General features: G+C 35.9%; 1 protein-coding gene across 4 annotated transcripts; it reads left to right on the top strand.

Moving 5' to 3' along the window:
- Positions 1–1448: 1448 nt before the first annotated feature.
- On the top strand, positions 1449–11604 carry LOC140160773 (uncharacterized). Of its 4 annotated transcripts, none has more exons than XR_011860014.1 (3): positions 1449–1489; positions 3621–3650; positions 10696–11604. XR_011860014.1 is itself a non-coding variant. In XM_072184071.1 (2 exons), exon 2 carries the CDS (start codon positions 3908–3910, stop codon positions 5075–5077), a length of 1170 nt encoding a protein of 389 aa, XP_072040172.1. In that variant the 5' UTR covers positions 1457–1489; positions 3621–3907; the 3' UTR covers positions 5078–5597. The 4 variants fall into 4 exon arrangements, 2 of the variants coding, with proteins under 2 accessions (XP_072040172.1, XP_072040171.1); XR_011860015.1 differs by lacking the exon at positions 1449–1489 and adding an exon at positions 1498–1828; XM_072184071.1 differs by lacking the exon at positions 10696–11604 and having other exon boundaries at positions 1457–1489; positions 3621–5597.
- Positions 11605–11804: the final 200 nt, after the last annotated feature.

Genomic DNA, 11804 nt, shown 5'->3' on the forward strand with positions numbered 1-11804 from the left:
CCGTCAATTTGCTTGGAACGCACTTTAAAAAATGAGAGAAAGGCCATGTGTCCTGAACTCGCCACCCTTAGCGTTACATGACAAATATTATGAATTTTTACACCAACCGGGTTTCTAATTAGATAATCTCGACAATCATCAACCCTAAACTAGCAAAAGTATACATTTTGGGAAAGCTGAAGGCATAAGCAGTTCAAATATATACATTTCCACTCATTATACAGGGTGACCTGCAAGTTATACAGGGTGGAATAAAAAAGATTTTGATAAAAAATGGGTCACTCAATGCATTGCTTATTACCAACTTACAATAATAAACTGGAAGTAAACAACATTCATTTGGTTAGAGGATATGGAGAGCCAACTGACTTTGGAAGAAACCAAAATCACAGCTGGTTGGTAATCGAGGAATATAGGGTGTCCCAAAGTATGTTAGATTTTTTTACAATTCAACATATTTTGAACCTAAACATTTTCCCCCTAAGCCATACAGAAAAAATATGTCCATATTTAGATTCCTCATCAAATTTCCCTTCAGAAAATCTATACTTTGACTATGATAGGATTAGTAATTAAAATTTTACAGTAACTTTTAGATTTTGAAGACATCTGTATTACTTACTACAGTGTTTAATATGACAACGGGTAGTTTTGTATGGAAAAGTTTGTATTTTCTAGACTAAACCAATCATAAATTATTAAAAACAATTAGTAGAATTGTTTAACTGTAAGGCCATGAGTGTTTTAGATGCTAAATAGAGTCCAAATCCAATTCACAGCCTTTACAGAAGCAGATTACGCACTAAAAATACCAATCCCATAGAGTTTGTGTGTACCACATCCCCCACCACCACATCCCCCACCACCGCCACCCTGCCCATTCTGAATTCTATGAAGTACAGTGTCAGTATTAAAAAGTTCAAGTATTTCTTTTTACAGGGTTGAAAGTGCATTTTACTTGGCAATAAAATGAGACCACAAGCATGACAATACCTTCTTGCTTGACAGAGATATCATCATTTGTTTTGAGTCGACTTGGGCCAAATGTAACGTCGCCACCTTTTTTTGGTGGCGAGCTCAAGACACACGACCGAAATCCAAAAATTTTACTTGAGTGTTTTTCTTTAACGTAGAGTCCATTCCATTTTTTTTTTTCTTTTGAATAGGCCTAATTTTTTATATTTGCAAATATGAATGTTTCGCTCCCGGTTTCGCTATTATCTCCTGGTCCATTTTGAACCCTTTAAATGGATGAAGCATAACGTATTATTCTTATGGTCGATTGGACAAAAACCACAAAATGCGCTTTATTTCTCAGAACTATGTAACTGACAGTCACTAAACGAAAAACCGGAAGATTTTGAATAGGGGGGGGGTATTTAGTGGTGTGCTCCCTTTACGGGTACGGGCTACGTCTATCCGCTTTAAGGTCACAAGGCTAACATTCTGTATATCGCGAAGCATGACATATCGGACATCCGGCACAAAGGTAGAATATCACACCTATAATTTATGTTTGTTTTGTAAATAATCAAACTTATTTAACATTAAAGTAATACCAATTTGTACCGTGGGAATCCATCTTCAGGATGATCTAGGTTGGAATACTCAGATTGCTCTGCAACATCCCAAAAAGCAAGCATGAATGCTCGGTGTCGTTCCCCGGGAGCTCCCGGGTTTGTTTGGCTAGTGCGCGGTTCAGTTTCTCACACGTTTGAATGGGAATTGGATGGCCGATTTTGTTGAGCATATTTCTGCAATATTTTGAGAAGTTGATGTCGAATTTTCTATTCTATATTGTTTGGCAATAATCTTCTTGCCAATATTAGTAAGTATGTTTAAATAGGTATGAGAGGCAAACCTTAGTTAACACATTTGCTAGTCAGCCTAATTCGCCTAGACCTATACGCAGAACATGGTACATACTTACAATCCACATACAAACTAGGAAAGCATACTTTCAATGTACAGCTGGTTTTTTTCACAACAAATGACTTACTCACCAATGTCTTCTGTGGCCAAACTTGATTATTTAAAGTCCTACTGCATTATAGTCCACTTAAAATATCAATTTGGTTGAAATTTGTTGCCAAAAACTGTGTTTAAATGTGTTTATTCCACCACTTAAATTCTTGTGATCAAAATTCCCACCATTAGAATGTGCTATCTCCAGCATGTAGCCCTTTACACATAGCATGTAACCTCATCTCTGCTTATAGAAGCTGTTACAGGCATGTGTATACAGCATGGTTACAGATAGGAGCACATTCAGGCTTGGTTAAAGTCTATCTTGTTATGATATGTTTGGTAAATTGGCCAATTAGGTCAAGACATGTCATCAATTTAACCTTGGCATGAGAAAGAGTTGCCACTCATGCTTAACAAGTTAACATCCACCACATTATGGTGGATTAAAGAATAGCTTAATCTATTATGTACAGCTGTGTGTGGTCAAAAGAGTATACTTCATGACTTCTAATATTATTTGCCCCAACACATGTGTCTGGCACTTAACACTTTGGGTGGAATATTTGGAAACAGGTATTTATTTTTTTTTAGTCCACAAAATGTAAACATGGAGACATGTACAATTACAGAATTTGACTTACTGGAAATGGGTTTTTGCTGAACAAAAGTATTAAGTAAGTAAACATTAGGGATCATATTTTTCAAAAATGGATTACAGGGTTTCAGTGTATTTTGAAAATGATGGGTTTGTGTGAATTTTTATAACTGGTGCAGTTATCATGTTTTGAAATATACACTCTTTGACAGCTCTCTCCGTGCCTGTTTGAATGCCTGGTCATACCATGTACCCATACACTAGGTATGGGTACATGAGACCAGGTATAGCCTAGACCGGGGCCCAAACACAATACATATTTACATAGAAATTTAAAAGAACAGATTGGACAGGCTGGTCAAGGAAACCTACATAAATATGTTTTCTATACTTCACTTGACCCAAATATATGATTTTTTATGGTGATAAGACAATCGCACATGGAATTTTAGAGGGATTTTGATAGCAGTTCAAAAAAAAAAAAGCTGCTCTCATTATGAGACTAAGATCTAGAAACACCACCGAAATGCTGTTTGGGGAATTTTCCTAGCAGAATCTTTTTGATGAAAGTCAATCTTTGACAAGATGTAACTTTGCTACGGAAAGTGCTATGACAAAAGGTTTCCAGTTTTGGCTTTTTTTACTTAAAGCCATATTATAACATTTTCAAACAAAATAGATTAGCATTTCTTTGCCATAAAATGTTAGCTTTTACTGTCAGATATATCCCTTTTATTTTTGAGCCGAACAACTACGGCAAAGCAAAGAAAAATTTTCATATCCCATGAAGCCACAATTTTGGTTCCCAAAAGATGAAGTTTTGTTTACATCGAAAGTAGTTCCACTTCCACTCCACAGTTTGAGACCTGTATTTATTTAACTCTTCATGTTATTCTAGGGACATTCCAACATTGTTTATTTATTGCTATAAATCTTAATTACAAGAAAGTCTTCTGAAAGACATTGACCCTTTCATGTACTCTGTATGTTTACACCCAAGCTCAACAGCATGTAAAATTGTATTTAAACTTTTTTTTTTTATTATTTTGCATTTCAGACACTGATGACTTGTCATGCATTATACAAGGTGACTATAATAATAAGCCCTCAAGGACAAGTTAAATCTTTATTGAGTTATAAACCACCTTTGGAATATACAGTCTAATGCTACAGAAGACGATCATTCTTTACAACGGAATATTTGTCAAATAGTTACACATTCGGATTTGCTTCCAATTCAATAAATGCAATATTACAATTGGCACCAATTTGAAAGATTGTCCACAAACTTGAAGGAAATAAAAACTAGTTCATTTCTTATCAGTAGCCCTGTTTGTAGCAACTATGAAAGTCAAGAAAGTATTGCATCCGTTGTCTTGTACATTTTGTGGTCTTTGTCTGGCATCTTTTGACAGAAGAAAGAGGCATGTTGATAGGCATAAGATGAAATATACCCAGGCTCAGGTTAAAAGGAAATCGTATCAATGTAAATATCGTCCAAGACCAAGATATACTACAAGCTGTTGCTACCTGCATGACCAGATCAGAATGCTCATGGACATGAACAAACTAAGTTACACTGACTTTCAAAGTGTTTATTGCAAGGAGGTATTCGCCTGTGGAAGAAAGTTGAGTGATCATACCAAAAATCACGTCAAGAAGAGACCATATCAATGTGAACATTGTCAGAAATGTTTTCTGACGAAACATCACCTTACACAACATATCAGAACTCACACTAAAGAGAAACCATATCAATGTGAACATTGTCAGAAATGTTTTTCTCAGAAAGGTAGCCTCAAACTACACAATAGAATTCACACCAAAGAAAAACCATATCAATGCGAATATTGTCAGAAATGTTTTACACTGAAAGGTGACCTTACACGACACATCAGAATTCACACAAAAGAGAAACCACATCAATGCGGACTATGTCAAAAATGTTTTGCACGAAAATATGACCTTACACAACACATTAGATTTCACACCAAAGAGAAACCGTATCAATGTAAACATTGTCAGAAATGTTTTATGCAGAAAGTTCACCTTACACAACACATTAGAATTCACACCAAAGAAAAACCATATCAATGTAAACATTGTCAGAAATGCTTTATGCAGAAAGTTCACCTTACACAACACGTTAAAATTCACGCCAAAGAAAAACCACATCAATGTGAACATTGTCAGAAATGTTTTACGTTGAAAGGTGACCTTACACGACACATTAGAATTCACACCAAAGAAAAACCACATCAATGCGAACATTGTCAGAAATGTTTTACGCAGACCGGTGACCTTACACGACACATCAGAATTCACACAAAGGAGAAACCACATCAATGCGGACTATGTCAAAAATGTTTTGCACGTAAATATGACCTTACACAACACATTAGATATCACACCAAAGAGAAACCATATGAATGTGAACATTGCCATAAATGTTTTATGCAGAAAGTTCACCTTACACAACACATAAGCATTCACGCCAAAGAAAAACCACATTAATGTGAACATTGTCAGAAATGTTTTGCGCAGAAAGTTCACCTTACACAACACATTAGAATTCACACCAAAGAGAAACCATATCAATGTGAACTTTGTCAGAAATGTTTTATTATAAAAGGTCACCTTACACGACACATGAAATCATATCAATGTGGTCAAGAATGTTTTGCGCGAAAAGATGAACTTACACAACACATTAGAATTCACATAAAAGAGAAACCATATCAATGTGAACATTGCGATAAATGTTTTACACAGAAAGGTAGCCTCGCACTGCACACTAGAATTTTACACCAAAGAAAAACCATATCAATATGAACATTGTTAAAAATGTTTTACAGGGACGTCAGAATTCACTCCAAAGAGAAATTGTTGCCAATTTTCCAACATATTAACACAATTCTTTTTGAAGTTTAATGTTACTGAAATTAATTTTGATGTGATGACTAATCTTCATTGCTAATTTTTAAGAGATTAACCATGCCAACAATTTGCAAAGTGTCACTTTTTCAGGTGCTATACCCATTGTGATTGGTGTTGTTTACTTAGACAATATGCAATATATGGGGGCAAAAACAGCAAATGTAGGCATTAGAAGTAGGTAAAGTTCAATAGCCAAAAATTTCATTTCATTTCATTTTATTTGCCAGATAAAAAACATTAAACATACAGTAAGTAAAACACATACAATGATTGCACAATAGTAAAAGCATTTAACATTTTCAATTGACCAGCAATTAACCCGAGTTATTTTCTTTTAGGAGTTATTAAAAGGCAAGACTCCAGTCCATGATGATGAATCCAAGACTCCCTCGGTGTGCAAAAAACAGGAGAACAAGACACAGAGCCTCTGGCAGGGATAGCCAAGAGTAACACTCTTATAACTCTTAAACTAAAACATTACATAAGAAACACTTTGTAAAAAATCAATTCCAGCTGAGATTTTTGAAGTGCTCTTTGGAAATTACCAGTTCCAAGGCTCACAAAAGTGCTAAACCTGCAAAAACAACAAGGATCAACGGGAAGGGAATACAATATATAAATGGTACACTAGAACAAGTGATAAAAATCACTATGCACTTAAACAGACTCGGTAAACCAAACAACCAATGCAATTAGGCATAAAAACAGGCAAAGTTCGATGGCCAAAAATTGCCAATTTCAGAGCCCACAAGTGTCAGCAAAACAGTACAAAACTACACTGGAGCAGACAAACAAAACCAAATAGACAAAAAACAACAACTGACGTTTCGAGCAGATAAACTGCTTTTCTTCAGGGACAGACAACAAAATATAAAAGCAAACAACGAAAACTACATGCATACAACTTTTTAATATTTCCTTTCATTTCTTCTTGATTTAAAAATCATTATTTCACTCTTTTCCAACTCAGAAAACTCACATAGCTCAATTGAAGACATTTGAAATAATTTAATTGGCTGGAAATATGAGTCGAGCAGGAATGTGTTAATGCAAAATATTGTGATTATCAATAGGGGTAGGTTAAACAGCCTTTTAAAAAGGGTGATGTTTCATATTTCTTAGGGAACAGGCTTATTTGATGCAGTATGATCTCCTGAGCATTTTGACACCATTTTCATCCAAATTGGCCAAAAAATGAGTTGGTGCCGGCCAAAACAAGTATTTGGACAGGGGGGTCTGTGGGGGGGTCTGAAAATCAATATTTTTGACAATAATCATTATTATATGCCTAATTCTGTTAAAGTTGGTGCTGATTTGTATGTAATTGATGTCTAGAATTCCATTTATAAAAGTTGCATAAAAATTGGAGTTGTCGTTTTCTTAAAATGGCTGTTTTACGTCCAAATATGGATGTGAGGGCGCTTTGCATAAAACACGCACCTGTTCTTTTCACAAGAAATTTTAATGATGCCAGTTTGAAGATAATCACATGTGGCATATCCTCAAGAAATTTGGGCAGTATATTGTTTTTCGTTTGACCGTGGTACTATTTTTCGTATTCTCATGAAGCCTTCCATTGAAACGTACACGTTTTAAAGTGCATTGACCCTTGTACAGTTAAATGGGAGCTTTCTATGAAATATTCAAATGGCTCCCAAAATCAAACCGTACTATAAAAACCGCTCAAATTTCTTGAGCAGGTACTAACTATAATTGTCTTCATACATGCATCATTGAAATTTCCGTTTGAAAGATCGTTTGCGTGTTTTATGCAAAGCGCCCTCACATCCATATTTGGACGTAAAACAGGCATTTTAAGAAAACGATAACCCAATTTTTATGCAACTTTCATAAATGGAATTCTAGACATCAATTACATACAAATCAGCACCAACTTTAACAGAATTAGGCATATAATAATGATTATTGTCAAAAATATTGATTTTCAGACCCCCCCCTGTCCAAATACTTGTTTTGGCCGGCACCAACTCATTTTTTGGCCGATTTGGATGAAAATGGTGTCAAAATGCTCAGGAGATCATACTGCATCAAATAAGCCTGTTCCCTAAGAAATTTGAAGCATCAAGATTTTTTAACCGACCACTATTATCAAATTTGTCTCATTTTGGGGTAAAAATAGCACACGTTGGTTGTACAGGGGTAAAAATTTCAATTTGCTCCGATTTTGACAAAAATGGTGGCAAATTGTCCGTTTTGCTGACACCAATCATTAAAAGAATAGTTTTGCATATCTACTGTGTTAACCTACTCAGATAGAGGTTAAAAATATCAAATGCCATTGGCTTGCCATACATGTATAAAGTACTGAAGTGTGACGTCATAAAATTTTGTGCATTTCAGCATTTTCATGACCATATTTCAGTAGAACATGATGAAAAACATCCACAGTCCAAATTTGGTGGGAATCGGATCATGAGGGCCCGAGATTATGAACCAGTTCTGAACCAGTTCTGAACCAGGCAAACAGTTATGAACCAGGCCAATTTACACTGATTTCAATGGGGCTAATTCCGGGGGTCACTCCCATTGGGGCCTGTACACCATCCGCGATAATGAAAACGCGTAAAAAGGGTAGTTTTTCGTGGGTAGGCACGATACGTGCGTAACACGTTTAGGGTGTCAAAAACATGAAATATTGGAAAAAAGGGTAGCAAAATTGCAATGCAACAGTGCTAAATGCGGAAATGAAATTTAGGGTATGAAATTTGATGCAAGGAATAAAATCCTTGTTTAGGGTATTGTTTTAGCCAAGGGTTAAATCCTTGTTTAGGGTGTTTTTCAAAAGTTGATTATCGCGGATGCCGGTGTACAGGCCACAATGGGAGTGACCCCCGGGGGCTAATTAGGTATTCATGCGGCCATATCTCGGGCCCTCATGATCCGATTCCCACCAAATGGATGTTTTTCATCATGCTCCACCGATACATGGTATTCAAAACGCTGAAATGCAAATGCTATAGTCGAGGAATGTTGAAATATTATATTAGTAATAACTGGCGGAAAGGGTTGCTGTCCATTTTAGGTTGAAATACAAGGTAAAGTGAAAGAAACCCCACTGGTTATTTTGGCCATTTAACACACAATTCTATGGGAGGACATATCATAATTTTTAAATTACGATAATATGTCGAACTTTGCTCTGTCGACCTAAAAAGACAACAAATTTGGCCGATTCCATTTAGGTGCAAGTTGGGACAAGTGTAAACATTACAAATATGCCAAAAAAAAATCAGGTTTGATAAAAATTAACCAATTTCATATTATAAGATTGTACATTATGGCTTTAAAAGAAATTTGCCTCGACTAATAGGGCCCTGTTGATCATTGACTGCCATTGCAAATAACAAGTGAAGAGTACATTTATGATGCTAAGTACTATACTGTTTCTTGTCATATGTCAAGACAAACAATTTGACACCAATTTTGGCAAAATCGGTGTAAATTGAATTTTTAGTTTAAATTAAGTTTTTGTATATAAAACTGTAACGATAGGTCGTAGATAGCATAACATAAGGGACCGTTCACAAACACTTGTAAGGGGGGGCCTGATGCAAAAAGGGGGCCCTGAAAATTTTTGACCCTCCTAGGGAAAAAAAAAAAAAAAATGACCACAAATTTCCTGGAAAAATTGAGTTTATATGCTTTTCTATGGGATTGACCCATAATTTTCATGTCAAAAAGGGGGCCCTGAAATTTTAGAGGTCTGTAAAGGGGGGGGGGCCGAAAAATTTTCGGGATGAAATTTTTTTGCCTCAGGCCCCCTAACACGTGTTTGTGAACGGTCCCTAAACTATACATTTTTTTTAATCCTTGTGATCAAATAATTTGGTGTATCTGTCGACAAGATTGGAGCATTTTCAAATTTTTACCCCCTGTGTGATCTTTCGTGACCTCATTGAGGTCACAAGGGGTCAAATCCAAAATGGCTCCACATCTTAAAATAAAATTTGGACCATGTACTTCATGTGTGAAAACTTTTATCACAAAGTGCACAACTGTACCAAATAAAGGGTAGATGTACAATGTATCATTATAGAAGTCCCTAGAGAGTAGACATCCTAAAGGGCACTCTATTCATGTGGTTTCTGTTAGGGGCTGTGCAATAATTATGAGCCCTCGGGGGTAAATTTCTGAACGGCCCGCCAAAAATCGCTTGCCCCCTCGGTCTGCCAAAAATCGCTCACCCCCCTTAAACATGCCAAATTTTTGGGATCCCAATTTGCAAACCTTAAATGGTGTAGATATATTTTGCGAGCACAGCTGAGCTAGCAGGTAAATTTGAATATTAAAGCGTTTCCGTACTGTTTTCCTAAGCCTTTTTAGAGCGTTTTATTTAAAAGGCGCTCCATGAATGTGTGCCAAAATAGCTTGCCCCCCGCTGGCCAATAATTGCTCCCCCATTTGGCTCGCCATAAATTTCTCGCCCCCCCCCCTTGGCCTGTCAAAAAATCTTTGGCCCGTCAAAAATCTTTGGCCCCCTTACACATGCTAAATTTTGGGCCCGCCAAAAATGTCTTCCCCCCCCCCCCCAATTTTACCCTCCCCCAGGGCTCATAATTATTGCACATCCCCATATTAAACCTCATTTAAATACTTGGGACTTCTATATGATACATCTACCCAAATTTGGGAGCATACTAGCTAAGGCCAAAAAAAAAAAGTTGTTTGTTTGTCCTCCACCGCCCGCTCCTCAGATGAAGGCCTGACCAATTTTTTTTTTATATAAAAATAAGTAAAATTCAATTTTTTTCCAGATTTGGAGTATCTCTGGACCTCTTTCATGGTTGAAAATTAAAAAAAGTCCACCAAATTATTTAAAAGACTATGACATGAACACAAATTATAACTTCAACTGCATATTAAAGAAACAAAATGTTTGTTTTTTTAAGTCACCATGAATGATTGTAGCATTTAGCTCTAGCAAGGTCCAGAAATACGCCAAATCTGAAAAAAAAAAAAAATTTTTAAAATTTAAAAAATCCGCCCGCCCGCACGTCCTCTTTCAAAGCTGTGGAGGACAAACAAACAATTTTTTTTGGCCTAACTAATATGTTTTACCCTTTTTTATAGAAAAAGAAAAGCACACAAAAATTTATATTAAAAAGAATAGGTGATGTATTAAATCTAAGTGTAGTCTGACCAGTTTGTACTCTTTCTATTGTTACTTCTTTCAGATTTTGAAATTGCTACATCATACGAAGTTCTAAATGAAGATCATGAAAAAGCAAATACAGCAACTAATAAAACATTGACTTGTATTGCAGAATTTTCTGCATCCAGTGAAACTGCAGACCAGACCGCGGTAGACCGGATTAGTTGCTTGTAGGATCTGACTATCATTATATATACATTTAATTCAAATACTGCAGGAATTTTTGTTCAGGAGCAAAGATGGACATCATGTTTAAACCTTTTATTTGCTTACATTGTGGAGTTTACTGTCACTCTTTCGATAGATTTAAGAAACATGTTGGTAGACATCAGATATACTTCAGAACTCGCAACCAAGACAAATCCTATCAGTGCAAGTAACGTAAAAAAATGCTTCACAGAAAATATTAGTTTAAAGAGATGTATGAAAGGTAACATTGATGAGACGCTCTTCCAGTGTGCGTATTGTAAGAAATGCTTCACATCAGATAATGCTTTAAATAGTCATATAAAAAGTCATGCTGAGAAACCCTACCAGTGCAAGTATTGTAAGAAATGCTTCCCACTAAAGGGTAATTTAATTACACATATGAAAATTCACACTGGCGAGAAATCGTATGAGTGCGAGTATTGTAAGAAATGCTTCACAACAAATTATAGTTTAAATAGACATTTAAAAACTCACACTGGCAAGAAGCCCTACGAGTGCGAGTATTGTAAGAAATGCTTCACAACACAATCTAGTTTAAATAGACATTTAAACACTCACACTGCTGAGAAACCCTACGAGTGCAAGTATTGTAAGAAACGCTTCTCAGTAAAGGGTAATTTAATTACACATGTGAGAACGCACACTGGCAAGAAATCCTACCAGTGTGAGTATTGTAAGAAATGCTTTACAGAAAACAATAGTTTAAATCGGCATTTAAAAACTTTTCACACAAATGAGATATTTCACTGCAAGTATTGTCAAAAAATCTTTAGAGACAAAGATAACCTTGCAATACACATTGTACGTCATATTAGGTTTTAGACTTCTCTACTTTACAAAACTGATTTACCCTGATTTACTGGCGAATTCAAGCTATTCGCGGGTCAGTAATCTTCCCTCATTTATCCATTAGGTTTTACT

This window comes from Amphiura filiformis, chromosome 9 (assembly GCF_039555335.1).
Source record: "Amphiura filiformis chromosome 9, Afil_fr2py, whole genome shotgun sequence".
NCBI classification, from domain to species: domain Eukaryota; kingdom Metazoa; phylum Echinodermata; class Ophiuroidea; order Amphilepidida; family Amphiuridae; genus Amphiura; species Amphiura filiformis.